This window comes from Molossus molossus, unplaced genomic scaffold (assembly GCF_014108415.1).
Source record: "Molossus molossus isolate mMolMol1 unplaced genomic scaffold, mMolMol1.p scaffold_m16_p_4, whole genome shotgun sequence".
NCBI classification, from domain to species: Eukaryota; Metazoa; Chordata; class Mammalia; order Chiroptera; family Molossidae; genus Molossus; species Molossus molossus.
Window position 1 is genome coordinate 83593691 of NW_023425377.1, and position 17455 is coordinate 83611145.

At 44.2% G+C, this 17455-nt stretch overlaps 1 protein-coding gene and 1 pseudogene across 1 annotated transcript; both read left to right on the forward strand.

Moving 5' to 3' along the window:
• The first annotated feature begins 411 nt into the window (after positions 1–411).
• LOC118616304 (FUN14 domain-containing protein 2-like) lies at positions 412–984 on the forward strand. Its single transcript, XM_036241863.1, has one exon. The coding sequence runs from the start codon at positions 433–435 to the stop codon at positions 982–984; it is 552 nt and encodes a 183-aa protein (XP_036097756.1). The 5' UTR covers positions 412–432.
• Positions 985–12970: 11986 nt separating this feature from the next.
• On the forward strand, positions 12971–13854 carry LOC118643927 (annotated as a pseudogene).
• Positions 13855–17455: the final 3601 nt, after the last annotated feature.

Sequence of the window (17455 nt, forward strand, 5' to 3'; positions counted from 1 at the left end):
AAATTGGAAATTTTTAATAAATAAAATAATTTGTCTCTGTTTTGTATTAGTACCTGATTGAATATAATTTTTAAATCATCTTTAGACTCTTTAATATATTACACTGCTCCTATTAGGATATTCTTGTAATATTTTTTTCATTCATAATAACAGGATTCATATTAGTCGGGAACACAGAAATATATAAACACATACCATCCTTTACCATATCTCTTTCACACTTATTTTGCCAATATAAGAAAGACCCATCTCTGTTCGTTGTCATATCCTCAGTACATAATACTACTAGGCACATAATAAAGGGTCAATAAATCTCTGTTGCAAGAAGTGAATACATTGGACACAGCCCAGGGAGCTTTGTGACGCAGCTGCGCGGGGGCGGGGAGTGACCGCCGGGAGCCCAGCCCGCCCTCTTCCACTGCGGCCTTGGGCATGGAAACATCTGGCCCGCGAGCCGGAGGCCTGATTGCAGCCACAGCGCGCCACTCCGCGTCCCACGGCGCCGAGTCTCCCCATGTGCCCTCGCGAGACGAGCTCTCCGAGAAGTCCGCAGCCAGTCTGGGACATTTTGAGTTACTGGACCTTGCAGAATCTACTAAAAAGCCCTGGTGGTGCGGGCTGTTCCAGCAGGAATGTGGGCCCACCACTCAAAAGTATAGCGTGGCAACCCAGCTGTTGATTGGAGGTGTCACTGGCTGGTGCACGGGTTTCATATTCCAGAAGGTTGGAAAGTTGGCTGCAACAGCTGTGGGAGGAGGATTTTTTCTCCTTCAGCTTGCAAACCACACTGGGTACATCAAAATTGACTGGCAACAAGTAGAGGAGGACATAAAGAAAGCCAAGGAACAGCTGAAGATCCGTAAGAGCAACCACATATCCAAGGAGGTGAAAAGCAAAGCTGAGGAGATGGTGTCATTTGTGAAGACAAACTTGCTAGTGACTGGTGGGTTTTTCGGAGGCTTTCTCCTTGGCATGGCATCCTAAGGAGGAAGGACACTTCGCTTCCATTATTCCTGGTTTTTCTGCCTACTAGCCTCTTCACTCCATCATAGGACATGGAGTCTCCTCTTCTCTTCCTGTGCCTTCCTCCCTGCTGTAGCATATCTGAATGGCTTCCATAGGCATCTCTTCGTACAAACCGATAGGGCCCTACTGTGAGCTCAGGACAACAACGGAAGAGACCATAGACATTAGCTCTCCCCCCAGAACATTCCCCACTTGACTAATCTGTAGGTCAGCAAGAATGTTCCTTTCCCCCCTATATAAGATACTTATTTGTGCAAGGTAGCTCACCATGGAGGATGAGTGGATCCTCAAAGGTTGTCCCAAACTTACTATGTGCTGCATGGAAAGGAACTGAATACATTTGCCTTTAAGCATTAAAGAAAAAAGGAAAAACAAAAACACGAATACATTAAAGTATATCAGTTTTCCAATAGGAAATCCTACTTGTCTAAGCAAATCAGTCTTTGGGTTTTTTGTGTTTGTTTTGGTTTTTCTTGTTTTGTTTTTGCATAAGAAGACAGATGAGAATTTAAACTACTATTAGAGTTTCTTTCTTGGATCATACAGTTTTTAGTTGGAAGGGATCTTAGAAATCATATGGTTCAATCTTCAACCCAGTACAAAAATTCTTCAAAACCATTTTTTATAAGCCTCATACTTGAATAATTTCAGTACAGGAAGCTCACTGCTCTGTAAGGCCTTCCATTCCATTTTGAGGAGCTTAATTATTATAAAAGGCTTTTCATATATTAAATGGAAAATGTATTTCTTTGTTACCTTCACACATTGGTACTGCTCTACAGATACACAATAATTCCTTCACAGTATTATTTTCTAGGCATTTGAGAAAAACTATGCTGTTTCCTCCTAATTTTTTCTATGGGCAAAATGTCCCATTCTCCAATTCATGTCTTATTTCCAATTCTCTCATGATTTCCTGTTAAACCCAGTAGTTCCCTTCCAAATGACTCCAGTTATTAATATTCCTCTTAAAAATTTCCACAGAACTGAATATGTCCAGATTCTATAAAATCAGTGAAGACTTCAGTGTACACTATATTCTGTACATTACACTTCTGTTAACTCTATCACAGAAGAACTGGGCATCTTTTTTTTACAACCATCTCTCTTTAATCATTGAAAGGAGACAAAGACAGTATATATGCACTTTCATCTATTGTTCAAACTCTGTTTGCTGATGAAAGTCCAATATTTCCTTGAGGCACTGATTGATAACTATATGCCAGGCAGTGAACCTCAGAAAGTCCATACTCTTTTGACAATTTAATTAAGGTGGGAAAATATCCTAACTAATTGTTATACATTTGCCAAATTTAAGGCGTTCTCACTGGAAGGGAAGGGAGGAATTTCTGAGTGGTTTATTTTATGTTGATGATTCGCAGATTGAGTAGTAACCATAGCGTATGTGCTGGAGCACATAGATACACTGCATACAGTTTCTTCATCTGTAACATGAAAGGATTGGACCAAGCCAATGACTTTTAGGTATGGGATTCTTTCCTTCGCATAGAATATGGAGTCTCAGTACATAAACAGATAAAGACAGACTGTTTAAAGAGAAAGTGACAAATCCCACTTACTTGGCCTAGCCCTTCTCTCTCTCTCTCTCTCTCTTCATTACAGCATCCCTGAAGCACCTAGATGGAACTCCCATTTTATTACATTTTTTTTTATCCTCACCTGAGGACATTTTTGCATTTATCTTCAGATACAGCGGGAGGGAGAGAGGGAGGAAGAGAAAGAGAAATATCGAGTGGCTGCCACCCACACGACCCCAACCGGGACCGGGGACAAACTGCAGCTGAGGTACCCAAACCAGGGACACTCTGGTCTGCAGGCCGACGCTCTAACCACTGAGCAAAATTGGCCAGGGCAGAACTCCCATTTTAAAAATTACTAAATCATTCTGTATCTTGACTGGGGTGGTCACACAAATCTATAAGTGATAGAATTGCACAAAACTACACACACACAAATGAGTTAAGTGTAAAACTGGTGAAATTTGAATAAAATAGATGGATTATATCTATGCCAATTTCTTGGTTTGATGTTGCACTCTAGGTACAAAAAGTGTTACCATTGGAGGGAACTGGGTAAGAGTATTATTTCTTAAAACTGCATGTAAGCCCGGCCGGTGTGGCTCAGTGCTTGAGCATCGACCCCTGCACCAATTGACCCCGGTTCGATTCCCACTCAGGGCACATGCCCAGGTTGTGGGCCAATCCCCAGCGGGGGGCATGCAGGAGGCAGCCAATCAATATTCTCTCTCACTAATATTTCTGTCTCTCTCTCCCTCTCCCTTCTTCTCTCTCTAAAATCAGTAAAGGAGAAAAAAATTAAAAAACAAAACAACTGCATATAAATCTATAATTAACTCAAAATATTTTGCTGACTCCTGATTCAATCCAAGACATTATAAAACTGAGGCCTGGCCCTGGCCAGTTTGGCTCAGCAATTAGAGCATCGGCCTTTGGACCAAAGGGTCAAGGGTTCAATTCCAGTCGAGGGCATATACCTTGGTTGAGGTTGGATCCCCAGCCCTGGTTGGGATCATGCAGGAGGCAACTAGTCGGTGTGTCTCTCGGGTAAGGTTTAAAAAAACAAACAAAAATAAACTGAAGCCTGGTTAGCTGGAAGGCAAACCAGAACTAGGAAGCCACTTCCCCTGACTTTCAGAGAAGGATTTGTTCTACTAGAACAGAAATTCTCAAATTTTCTTTTGCATAAAAATCATCTGTGGGAGGGAGGGGAGGAAATTATGAAAAACCCAATTCTCAGCCCACTTCTCAGAGATGTAGATTCAGTAGGTCTGAGATAGGACCCAGGAATCTGAATTTAAAAGCACACATAATTCTCATGCCTATGTCCCAAGGACCATACTTTGAAAAACATCTTATTGCCCTAGGTAACAAGTAAATCCTTTGTATGACAGATGGACAAATAAGCAGGGGATGATGAATTGTTTTTGAATACTTCTCTAGTTGTTTTCCCTTCCCCTTTGTCCCAGAATCCCTTGCTCAGCAGCAGCTTGCCTGTGCCATGGGGTGGGCACATGGGAAGTATGCACACACCTGCCAGCTTGCCCAGTAGGTGCAGCACAACTCTGGGGAGGTGATGGGCCAGTTTTGAGTCAGCTTTACTAATGAGCATCACTTGTTGACTGATCCAGGGGAGGAACTCATTATTCACTTTTGGCTCAGAGCCTTCTCTTGTAGGATTGCAAATGAAGAGATGCCATACGGCTTCCATGTTCACCTCAGTGGGGAAAAGTGGAAAGATCATCAAAGCAGCAATTTAGTTCATGCTTATCATTGAATAGGGTCAGATTAGCTGGAAGAAAGCTTGTGGAGGCTGTTGGGCACAGAATTTTCACACTTGATCTATTCCTTTCTTTCTCAATGCATTACCCCTGCCCATCCCACCTTGATCCCTTGAATGGGGACATTGTTTGCTCCAAGTCATCCAAAAGAAAGCCTGTTCTTTTGAGCAATTTCTGACACACCTCCCCAGCCCCCACATGCTTAGGAAATATAACTCCTAAGAAAACAACATGAGGTTGAGAATATTATGTCAGGAGTTGCTGTTCCTGTAAAGGGACTGGCCTAATCCAGAAACTTCATTTCTTTTATTATCTGTATTTCAAACCCCCTATGGCACCTTTTTCTTGTAACTCTTCATCTCTTCATAAGAACTCTAGAATGAAAACCCTAGAGCCATGTATATATATTTGGAGTTAAAAATCAAGTTGGCAGCCCTGGCCAGTTTGGCTCAGCGGTTAGAGCGTCGGCCTGCGGTCCGGAGAGACCCGGGTTCGGTTCCCGCTAAGGGCACGTACTTCGGTTGCAGTTGGTCCCCGGCCCTGGTTGGTCGTGCGGGTGGCGGCGACTCGATGTGTCCCTTTCACGTCGATGTTTCTCTCTCTCTTTCTCTTCCTCTCTCTCCCTCCCACTCTATCTGTACAAAAAATGGAAAAATATCCTCGGGTGAGGATAAAAAAAAAAAAAAAAAAAATCAAGTTGGCAAATAAGCTGGAATGTATGGTGCTGAACTCCAAAATGCTTTCCTGTGCCATCCAGCTGCCTCTCCAAGGCAAGGGGAAAGACCTAGGGCAAAGATCCGATTTAGGCTGATGGTTGCACTATGGATAAAGCTACCTTCTTTAATCATAAGACCACACTGTACACAAGTGCAGAAAGGGAGATTCCTCCCTCCCCCCGAAAAGGGAGGTTCCTTTCATTCCTTCCCCGTTCTTATACCCCACAGGTACTGGATGGAGAGAAGCCTTCATTTGCCTCTCTGTCAGACTTTGTTCTTGCTGTCTATCCATGACATGTAGGACTTCTCTGGACCCCTGGACAACTTCTGAGCTGATATTGTATTGAATGAAAAATGTTTCATCTATGTGAGTCTCCTCCTTGAACAAAGGAGAGACAGGGGCCATGAGAGGTGAATGACTTGCTAAGATGACACTGTTCAGCAGTGTGGGTTTCCTTTGGATGTCACTCTAGAGTGGCTCATATCAGTAAGTGTTAAGACCATAGTGCTCCATCTTTGCTTCCACTTCTCTGTAACCCTGTCTGGACCAGGAGTTCCTTTTTTAAAAAATGTTTTTTCTATTTTTTTATCCTCACCCGAGGACATTTTTGCATTTATCTTCAGATAGAGTGGGACGGAAAGAGGGGAGAAGAGAGAGAGAGAAACATCAACGTGAGAGACACATTGAGTGGTTGCCACCCACATGACCCCAACTGGGCCTGACGACACACTGCAACTGAGGTCCGTGCCCTTAGCAGGAACCAAACCCGGGACTCTCCGGTCCGCGGGCTGACGCTCTAACCGCTGAGCCAAACCGTTTTTTTGTTGTTGTTTGTTTTTTTAGGGAAAGGGAGAGAGAGAGAAACATCCATGTGAGAGAGAAACATGATTGGCTGCCTCCTGCACGCCCCCTACTGGGGATCAAGCCTGCAATTCGGGCATGTGTCCTGACCAGGACTTGAACAAGTGACTTCTTGGTGCATGGGAAGACGCCCAATCCACTGAGCCACACCAGCTGGGCTAGACCTATATATAGTCCATTTTATGGGAAAAGGCCTATAGTTTCTCATAATTGCAGAGTGGACTGTGATGAGAAAAAAATGAATAAATAAAGAACCATTATTCTATACTTCGCTCCCCTTTTCCCTTATGATTTTGACTGTTGTATGTTATCACCCTTCTCCCCCTTGCCAATGTCTTCCCCATCTCTCCTCTCATGCCTTCTCTTTCCCCTTCTCTCTGGCTTCGTGTCCCATGCTATCTTTCTCTTTTTTCTCTCTGAAAACTGGCCATAATAAGAAACTGAATACTAATAATTGTCATGTATTGAACAGTGTTCAGTAAATAAAGGTTTAGATTCCCTAATTATGTTCCTAATTTTTTTTTAAAAAACCCTAAGTTGTGCCCTGGCCGGTTTGGCTCAGCGGTTAGAGCGTCGACCTGCGGACCGGAGAGACCCAGGTTCGGTTCCTGCTAAGGGCACATACTTCGGTTGCAGTTTGTCCCCGGCCCTGGTTGGTCGTGTGGGTGGCAGCCACTCGATGTGTCCCTTCACGTCGATGTTTCTATCTCTCTCTCCCTTCCTCTCTCTCCCTCCCACTCTATAAAAAAACAAACAAACAAAAAAAAAACCCCTAAGTTGTATATTTTATATTTTCCTCTAAAAATTTTCATGAGAGGTAGTTGTTGGCTACTTTTTAACTTATTTGTGATCATTGATTTTTTTTCCCTCTATGAACCCACAACTGTGAGAACACAGCTTACTGACCTTGGTCTAGACTAGAGACATCTGGAGCAGAATTGCTCCCTCTAGTGTCATGTTTTGAGATTGCATACTGCGTTGATGAAGATGAGCTGAAAGGCAGGAAACCTAATGAAATTTGAATCGGTGAACAGGATTCGGTTTCAGCAGCTTGCTGGGCTGTCAGAACAGGTGGTTTCAGAGAAGCAGAAACAAACAGGAAGGTCTGACACTGTCATCTGAGCAATATGAGACTCTCCTCGAGTGATCTCAACAATTAGAGCAGGTCTTTCACACTCTGGAGTCTAGATTGCAATCCCACTTTCTGGTGTTTTCATGTTCTGATATATCAACATTTCAGTAGTTTTGATGGCTTAATGCTGCCATCATGCTGTTTTTAAAATCTGACACATTTACATCTTGAGAAGTATTTAGTAGACACTACATTAATTTTCTTTTTTTAATTTAATTTTATTTTTTCCATCACCATATATCCCCTCTATGCCCTCTTCCACCTCAGCCCATCCCTCTTCACTCCCAAACCACCACACTGTTGTCCCTGTCCATGAGTTCTCCTTTTTTTCTTCTTTGCTCAATCCCTCTTTCCTCCCAACCCCCCTCCTCCCCAGAGCTGTCTGCTTGCTCTCTATGAAGTCTGTCTATTTACACTACATTAATTTTCTAATGGAGTAAAATGTTCTCTTATACCTTCTTTTGTATGTTCTATAATGTTCAAGAAGAGACAAAAATAACTAATAACGACTCACTTGCAAGAATGAGTCTTAATTGTTAATACTTTTTAACAAGCAGAATGTGAACATTACACTATTGAAATTGCTGTCGATAATGTCGGGTTAAAATCTCCAAGTATACTTGACAAAAGCAATGAAAATAAAAAGCAATTCAGACAAAAACTATAACTCAGAGTCAATAAAATGACTGCAGTTCTTGAAAAAGTGCACAAAGAATTTTTCTTAAAATATTTTTAAAAGATATAAAACTACCAAAAAATTGCATAATTTGAAGATAGATTCAAAGGAAAATATTTGGAAATAGCTTATAAGTATTGTTTTCTTACTCTTCCCCCAAGTAGTGGAGAGTTAGAAAACACTTTTTCAGCAACTGGGAAAATTTACACAAAATATACTCTTAAGTGAACAATGATACTAGTGGAGCATTTTGTTTTTTAATGTTTCATGTTTTTATTTTTTTTATTTATTTTTTTATCCTCACCCGAGGACACTTTTTCATTCTTTGTTCAGATAGAGCAGGAGGGAGAGAGAGAGAGAGAAACATCGACGTGAAGGGACACATCGAGTGGCTGCCACCCGCACGACCAACCAGGGCCGGGGACAAACTGCAACCGAGGTACATGCCCTTAGCGGGAACCGAACCCGGGTCTCTCCAGACCGCAGGCCGACGCTCTAACCGCTGAGCCAAACCGGCCAGGGCTAATGTTTCATGTTTTTAAAGCTGACATTATATTATTCCATGCTCAATTTTTCATAATTATTTTCATTTTTATAATTTTAGAATAATAAAATACCAATTATAAATATATACAAATCTACTTGATGGTTGTATGTGTTTTTAATTTTTAAAATATAAAATATATGAAAGTTCTGTTCCACTGATATTTAATTTAATAAATTCTGAACTTAAAAAAACATGTGTAATATGTGCCAAGCACTGTGTTGAATGCTTGGAACATATTGACTCATTTAATCCTCACAATTCTATTATCATCTCCATTCCACAGATGGGGGAGGTAGGGGAAGATTAGGTAAATTTCCTAAAGTTACACCCTTAGTATTGGTAGAGCTAGGATTTGAATTTGCCTAGCTATCTCCAAAATCTGTGCTCTTAAACACTACATCAGCCCTGGCAGGTTTGGCTCAGTGGTTAGAGCATCGGCTTACAGTCCAGAGAGACCGGGGTTCGGTTCCCGCTAAGGGCATGTACCTCGGTTGCAGTTGGTCCCCAGCCCCGGTTGGGGTCGTACGGGAGGCAACCACTCGATGTGTCCCTTTCACATTGATGCTTCTCTCTCTCTCTCTTCCACTCTATCTGAACAAAAAAAACGAAGAAATGTCCTCAGGTGAGGATAAAAAAACAAAACAAAAAACACTACATCATACTGCCTCTTCAAAAACAGAAGCATTAGTATTTCGGTACATGAAAGAAATATCCATGTTTTGCCTTGTGCTAGAACTGTAATCACCAATTCAAGAGAAATATATTCCAAAAGCTTTACAAATTCTCAATTTACAACTTCATTTGAGATATAGTTTTAGATCATCAGTTTAGTACTTTAGAGGTTTGCTTCCAAAGTTCATAGGCAAGTAAATAAGAGAATATAGAGTAATAGCAATCTTATCTGTTTTTTACAACATCTGATGAATGGACTGTCATCCCTGTCAAAAATGATCCCCAAGGGCAGCTCACAGAGTCAAAGATGTTAAATCTGATAACGGCATTTGGGTGGTGGGTACCTGCACCTGTATTCACTAGCTGAGTATTATCACTGTGTTCCGTGAATATGGGAAGAAAACAAGAGAAAGCTGTGCCCGAGGGGCATGGTCTCCAATGAAGCATTTCCCCTATTTTACCTGTAGCTATTGGCAAAATGTTACCTTGACATCCAATGATTGAGTGATAACCCAAGTTGGGGGTGCCTCTTGTTTGTTTGTCTAAGGACAATTTTTATGCCATAAATAAAAATGTCTTCTTCATTTCACATTTCATATTGCACATGTTTTCTCCTTCGTTCCTCTGCCCCCAACACTGTCCCCTTTCTTTACCCTAGTCACCTCCATCCCTCCTGAGGTTTCTCTTAACCTTCATCTCTTACCCTCTCCATCCCATGCACTCCTCACCCTCATTCATTCTCATCCAGCCTCCACTCCAACCCATCACTCCTTCCCCAGATAAGAACCCCTGAGCCTACTGACCACGAGCCCTTCCTTCTCTCTCATGCGCTCTCCCTCCTCACACATTTCCCTCTGCCTCTCTCATGCATCTCTCTTCTGCAACAGAGATTCTATTGGAGATATGAAACTGCTCCTAAGAACTTGGGATGTTTGGTCTAAAAATCATGGCATAACCCTGCCCTTAAGATCCAAGTAAGGCCCGGTTGATGTGGCTCAGTGGTTAAGCATCAACCCGTGCACCAAGAGGTCTCCGGTTCAATTCCCAGTCAGGGCACATGCCCAGGTTGTGGGCCAAATCCCCAGTGGGGGGCATGCAGGAGGCAGCCAATCGATGTTGTCTCTCATTGATGTTTCTATCTCTCCCTCTCCCTTCCTCTCTCTCTAAAATCAATAAAGAAAGAAAATTTTTTTAAAAAGATCCAAGTAAGGTGGGTGTGAATGCAGGGGAGGGGGAGGCCCAGAGGTTCACCCTCATTTCCATGAATTCCTGATTCTGACCTCTGCCTCCACCACGAGTTGAGCTCACTCTGTAAGAGCTGTCTGCGTGCTGCCCCATGGCCAGCATTCACACACGAGAGGCAGCCTTTCCCTCCGTCACCTGAAAGCTACTTCCAGGGGGCGCTCATGGGAGGCACAGGCTTGGCTGAATGTTCACGAGCAGGGGGCGGTCACAATGCTCCCAGGCAAACGGCTTCAAGTGGACATCAGACATGTCTGTTTTTGAGAGCAGACTGATGGTTGCCAGGAGCGGGGTGGGGGTGATTGGTGAAAGTGATTGGCTGGTGTGGCACAGTGGGTTGAGCATCATCCCATGGACTGAGAGGTCCCAGTTCGATTCCCGGTCAGGACACATGCCCAGGTTTCAGGCTTGGTCCCCAGTGGGGGCTATGCAGGAGGCAGCCCATCAATGTTTTTCTCTCTCACATTGATGTTTCTATCTCTCTCTAAAAAAAAAAATCAATTAATAAAAGTCCCTCAGCCAGGTTGCCTGCCAATGACTCTTGGTCATTTCACCTCCTCTCCCCCTTTATTGCTTGGTCCTCACGACATCTTCATAGCTCTTCTCTCTCCTCCGGTTCCTATGACTCGTACTCACATGCTTTCCCCAGTTGCCCTTGGGAACTACTGATTCCTTTTCCCTATTTTACCAAGTCAGTCAGCATCCAGCCCACTGTTCTCAAAGGGTCAGAATCATTTGATATCACTCGTGGGTAGTAGAATCATTTAGAGGGTCACAACCAGATTTTCTTTTTTTTTTTTTTTTGGCATTTATCTTCAGATAGAGCATGAGGGAGAGGAAGGAAGAGAGAGAGAGAAACATCGATGTGAGACAGACACATCAAGTGGTTGCCACTCACACGACCCCAACCGGGGCCGGGGACACACTGCAACCGAGGTAAGTGCCCTTAGCGGGAACTCAACCAGGGACTCTCTGGTCCCCAGGCCGACGCTCTAACCACTGAGCCAAACCAGCCAGGGCCAATATGCTCTTATTGATTTTTTTATTTTTTTTTTTAGAGAGAAATAGAACCATCAATGTGAGAAACATCCATCAGCTGCCTCCTGCACGTCCCCTATTGGGGATTTAGTTGGTAACCCAGGCATGTGCCCAGACCAGGAATTGAACCTAGACCTCTTAGTCCATGGGATGATGTTCAATCCACTGAGCCACACTGGCCAGGCCAGATTTTCTTTCAAATGAAATAGAATAGACAATATAAATGTGTGCATGGTAAGGATATGTATTATTTTGTGAAATGCGTTTTGGTCATACTATATAAATAATAAGGGTTGTGGTATTTTTTTGGGGGGGGGGGTACGTGCCCCTAGCGGGAACCGAACCCAGGACTCTCTGGTCCGCAGGTTGACGCTCCAACCGCTGAGCCAAACCGGCCAGGGCTGTAGTATTTTTTTAAGCAAACACAACAAAAACACCAGTCTGTAAATACTTTCTGGCTGTACTGGGTACACTTAGCTCTAGGCCCATCTTTGCTCAGCCATAACCATCAAATAGCTCAGCAGAATAAAAGGACCTGCCTTTGAACATGCCCCATTCTTCTTGGAGACTGTTTGAAGATGATTTAAAAATACACCCTACCCAGGGCTCCCATTCCCTGAAGTGATGACTTGCTCTGTCAGTTTCTGAATCTGACTGTAGTAAAGCAGAGAATGCTTTGGTCATTACCTATTTTTGCAACTGATTTCATGCTGCTTTTTGACTTTGGGACTTTGTAACATAATTTGGCAGCATCCACATGTAAAGCTGTTGTTTGCGTGTTCGTTTGCTTTGTTACTAACTACCGTACAGAACTGACCCCCATCCAGGGATGGGAGATGGAAGTTAGCAATGGGAATCTTAGGGCAGAAGGGAGAATATCTGTTCCTCATAGTATTTGGTAGTGTTTCTGACAGTAAAAAACAATGAAAAGGAGAAACATTTGTAACAAAAATAAATTAATACAAATTGGAAGAAAAAAAACAATGATGGTGTTTCAGGCCATATCAAAATGCTCCTAGCTCAAAGCAGCAGCGCCAAATTGTCACAAACCTGATAGAACAGGGAGTTACAGAGGGGTCACTAGGCCTGAACCAAGTTGGCCCTGCCCACATAGGGGCGGTATATCTTGGTTGCTGGCTATGTGGTTTGAAGGAAATAAATTTACCAACTCATCTTTTTTTTTAAGGGATGTGGGATGGGGTGGAGTGGATGGGAGTGGGAAGGAACTGGTGTTTACTAAGCACCTACTATATGCTTGGCACTGTGTCTCATTTAGCCCTCAAAACAGGCCTGGCTGGTGTGGCTCAGTGGTTGAGCATCAACCCATGCACCAAGAGGTCACTGGTTTGATTCTCGGTCAGGGCACATGCCCAGGTTGTGGGCTCAATCCCCAGTTGGGGACATGCAGGAGGTGGCCAATCGATGTTCTCTCTCGTCAATGTTTCTATCTCTCTCTCCCTCTTCCTTCCTATCTCTCTAAAATCAATAAAAAAAATATTTAAAACAACAACAACAACAAAAAAAAAACAGCTCTGCTGGTATGTATTATCATACCTAATTTTGAAGATTTGGGAACTGAGAATCAGGTTAAATGACATGATTTTCTCCATATTCCTACTGTGGATTTTCTAAATGGTCCTACAATAACTCCCTGCAGAGCTGAATGAAAGTCGGGGCCATTGTGATTGCCTAGACATCAACCTCGAAAGCGTGCCCATACCTTGCTGGAAATGTCTTGAGATGGAGAATGTTCCATTTCAAGCACTTCTCGTGGTGAAAACAGTAGAGTAAATAGCTGTAAAAAATACTAGTTGGGCTCCTGGGGGTGGGATAGCGTTATAAACACCTCCACCCCCACTTCCAGACCCCAGTACCCCACCCCTACTTCTAGATGACCTTCTGGAGTGTGGGTGAGGGTCTGACTAACACAGGGTTCTGGTTTGGTGAGTTTGTGTGCAAGGTTAAAGACGGAGCTGAATTCTTCAGGACAGCTGAGGAAAGGCCAAGGAGCTGCCCCCCGGGGGCACCCTTCCGTTCCTCCTTGCAGGCTGACCCTCCGCATCGTGCCTCACCTCCCAGTACTGGACAGGGAGTTAGAGACGGATTTCGAGCTCTTCGGGGGCTGCCAGCTTGGGTGCAAACACAGCCAAGTCCAAGAACCACACCACATACAACCAGCTCCGAAAGTGGCACAGAAACGGCATCAAGGAACCCTGATCACAGATACAAATCTCTTAAGGGAGTGGACCCCGAGTTCCTAAGGAACATGTGCTTTGCCAAGAAGCACAATAAGGGTCTGAAGAAGATGCAGGCCAACAACCCCAAGGCCATGAGCACACGTGCCAAGGCTATCAAGGCCCTTGTAAAGCCCAAGGAGGTCAAGGCCAAGGCCCCAAAGGGCAGCAGCCAGCCGTAAACTCAGTCGACGTGCCTATATCACTCGTCCAAGTTTGGAAAACGTGCTCATACCTGCATGGCCGTCGTTCTCAGGCTCTGGCAGCCAAAGGCCAAGGCCAAGGCTCAAACCCAGACCCAAACTGCAGCTGCAGCTCTGGCTCCATCCAGCTCAGGCTCAGGTTCAGGGTCCTAAAGGTGCCCAGGCCCCCACGAAGGCTCCAGAGTAGAGGCTCCTGCCCACTGATTTGAGAAGGGAAGGACTGGTGTAACCTCTGGGCTGCATGGGGTTGGTGTCCTCCTGTGCTATTTGTACAAATAAACCTGAGGCAGGATCTGTTGAAAAGAAAAGAAAAAAAGACTACAGGATTGAAGGCGAGGCAATTGTTAGCTTCCGCCATCCAGCCCTGGCTCCATCTGCCTTCACTTGCCTAGTCTCTGCACACAGCCTCGTCTCTGCACACAGCCTCGTCTCTGCACACAGCCTCGTCTCTGCACACAGCTGCGTCTCTGCACACAGTCTCGTCTCTGCACACAGCCTCGTCTCTGCACACAGCCTCGTCTCTGCACACACTCAGCCCTCACCCCTCCCTACATCCCAACCCCTCCCACTCGTCTCTCTGTGGCTCATAAGTGTAAATGAAACAAATCTCCCATAACTGCTTTTCTACTGCTGGGTAATTTGTAACTTACTGTATATAAATTTATACTGTATATAAATCGAGGTCATTTAGAAATTTTGTGACTTTCACTTTGAATAAATCTTTTCAGAACTTAGTAAAAGTGTTTCTGGTAATGGTTTTCCTCAGGAGGAATCAGCAAGCTTACCATAATACAATTCCAACAGGCTTTGTTTAACTTGTTTTGTTTGTTTGTTAATCTTCACCTGAGGATATTTTTCCATTGATGTTTAGAGAGTGGAAGGGAGAGAGAAACATCTATGTGAGAGAGACACATCAACTGGTTGCCTCCCACATGACCCCAACTGGGGCTGCGGATTGACCCCAGGTCAATCCCTCGACCGGAATCCAACCGAGACCCTTTGGTCCGCAGGCCAGTGCTCTAACCACTAAGACAAACCAGCCAGTGTTTGATTTTTTTTTTTTTTTAACTTTTTAGAGTGGCAGCTATGTAGTCTAAAAATCAAATTTCTTTTTAATAATGTACACATGTGTTTACCTCAATGGGAAAGATGTTTTCTAAAACAAAATCTACCTTTCTTCAAATTCCTTTTAAAAATTAAGTAATTTGCCCTGGCTGGTTTGGCTCAGTGATTGGCATGTCTGCCCGTGGACAGAGGAGTTGCAGGTTTGAACCCCAGCCTCAGCCGGGGTCGTGAGGGAGGCAACGAATCCATGTGTCTCTCTCACATCAGTGTTTCTCTCTGTCTCCCTCCTTCCCTTCCATTCTATCTAAAATCAATGGAAAAATATCCTCGGGTGAGAATTAACAACAACATAAAAAATAAAATAACTCAGAAGGCTGTAGAGAATCCTTAGATCTTTCTTGCACATTCTAGAAGAAAGGAATGAGAGGGAGTCGCCGGGAGGTGGGGGGATAGAGAAGGAAGTAGAACAATAACAAGGAGGACGTGGAGAATGATGTAAGCGGATAAACTAGGTGATGAAGAGGACAAGGGGGAGAGCAGAGGCGTGATGGGTACTGTACCCCATGCCCTCAGCAAATGAACCGGGTAGAGAAGAGAGTGTGGGCGCTGGCGCTTTAAGGGAGCGTCTTCCTTGACGCTGAGGTAGAGTGTGAAGGTGAAGTCAGGGAGAAACTGTTTACTGCACCATCTTTCACAGGCATACGCTCTCCTTCCACATGCACAGCTGAGGACCCTGCAAAGGAAGGTGCAGACCGAGTCCTCTGGCAAGGTGAGCGCGTTTCCATCTGCCGCGCTGTCTGCTTGCTTTGCACATTTCCTCACGTCGTATGCTAACAGCGCCCATCATATGCCACCCTGGCACACGTGCACGAGGAGACAGGCACAGCAGAATGCGGGGGAGAGCGGAGAGCTCGGCTTGTTTCCTGTTTTGGAATTTGTAACACATGGGTTACTTTACTATTATTTTTAATTTTATTATATTTTCTCACGTTTTCACGGAGGTATAACTTACACGAAGTGCATTAATCCTGATCACTTTTTAAAAATATATGTTTTTATTGATTTTTTTAGAGAAAGAGGAAGGGAGAGATATAGAAACATTGATGTGGGAGGGAAACATCAATCGGCTGCCTCCTGCACACCCCCTATTGGGGATCGAGCCCACAACCGGGACATGTGCCCTGACCAGGAATGGAACCAGGACCTCTTCGTCTGTGGGGTGGCGCTCAATCCACTGAGCCACACCGGCCAGGCAACCGTGATAACTTTTTTTTTTGTTAATCCTCACCCTAGGATATTTTCCCATTTTTGTTCACATAGAGTGGGAGGGAGGGAGAGGGAGAGAGAGAGAGAAACATCAACCTGAGAGGGACACATTGACTGGTTGCTTCCTGCACAACCCCAACCAGGGCGGGGGATGAATTGCAACCGAGGTACGAGGTACGTCCCCTTGACCGGAATAGAACCTGCCACTCATTGGTCTGCGGGCCCTTGACCGGAATTGAACCCGTGACTCATTGGTCTGCGGCCGACACTCTAACTACCGGCCAGGGCACCTGATAACTTTTTACATGTTTATCAGGACCATGGAACTGCAAACCATATTGAAATAGGATCCCTTATGCTCTCCCCTAGTCAGTATCCCCACAAAGGTAACCACTTTTGTAGTCTCTATCACTATAAATTAGCTTTGCCTGTCTGATTTATACATATGGAGAAATAGACAGAGGGATATAGGTATTTGTGTGTTTGGCTTCTTTTTCTCATCATTGCCTTTGAGATTCTTCCATGTACAGTGGTCTATGCATAGCAATGATTCATTATCTTTCTTCGCTGTGTATCATTCCGTTATGTGATCTATATCACAGTTTATCTATTTTGTTGTTGATGGGCATTTGGTTGTTTCCAGCTTTTGGTTATTATGAATAAAGCTGCTGTGAACACTCTTGTCCATGTCTTGGGTAGACACTCATTTCTCTACTGTATGTACCCGGGAACTGAGTACTGAGCCAGAGGGTGTAGGTGTTTAGCTAAGTACCAAAACCACTAACCCTGCTTCCTTTCATCCAAAGTGCCTTGGAGGGAGAAGAATCTTCCACAGAGACTCTTATCTGTTTGTGGAAGACCCAGTAAGTTGCCAGAGGGTGGGAAGTAGTGAGGGACCTAAGGAAACTGTAAAAGAAAAGAAACAAAGACACCAAGACAGGAGAAGAAAGAGGGCTCCAGCTCGGGAACGAAGACCTGGGTACGGGCATGCGGAGGTCTGGGGAATGCGCGGTACCGCAGGGAGGGCTCCGGCTGTTGGCAGATGTCTCTTCAGTATTGAATGCTCTCTAACTGATCACAAAACAGAAAGAATGGAGAAAACAAAGCTTTTATAAAAGGTTAAAATCTTTCTTAATCATCACCCAAGGATACTTTGTTGATCCTAGAGAGAAAGGAGAGAGAGAGAGAGAGATATGAGACCCCAATTGGTTGCCTCCTAAATGTGTCCTGACTGGGAATTGAATCCACAACCCAGGTTTGTGCCTGACTGGGAGTCGAACCCACAACCTTTTTGGTGTGTGGGACAAGCTCAACCAACTGAGCCACCCAGCCAGGCAGAGGTTAAAACTTTTAGAATGATGCCATTTGCCTGTAAAAATGATACATTCATTCTCCTGAAGACAACAACTACCCTCTTTTTTTTTTTTATCCTCACCCAAGGACATCTTTCCATTTTT

Bases quoted from the DNA above. Each gene is read 5' to 3' on its own strand.
- LOC118616304 (XM_036241863.1), top strand. From the start codon at position 433: ATGGAAACATCTGGCCCGCGAGCCGGAGGCCTGATTGCAGCCACAGCG.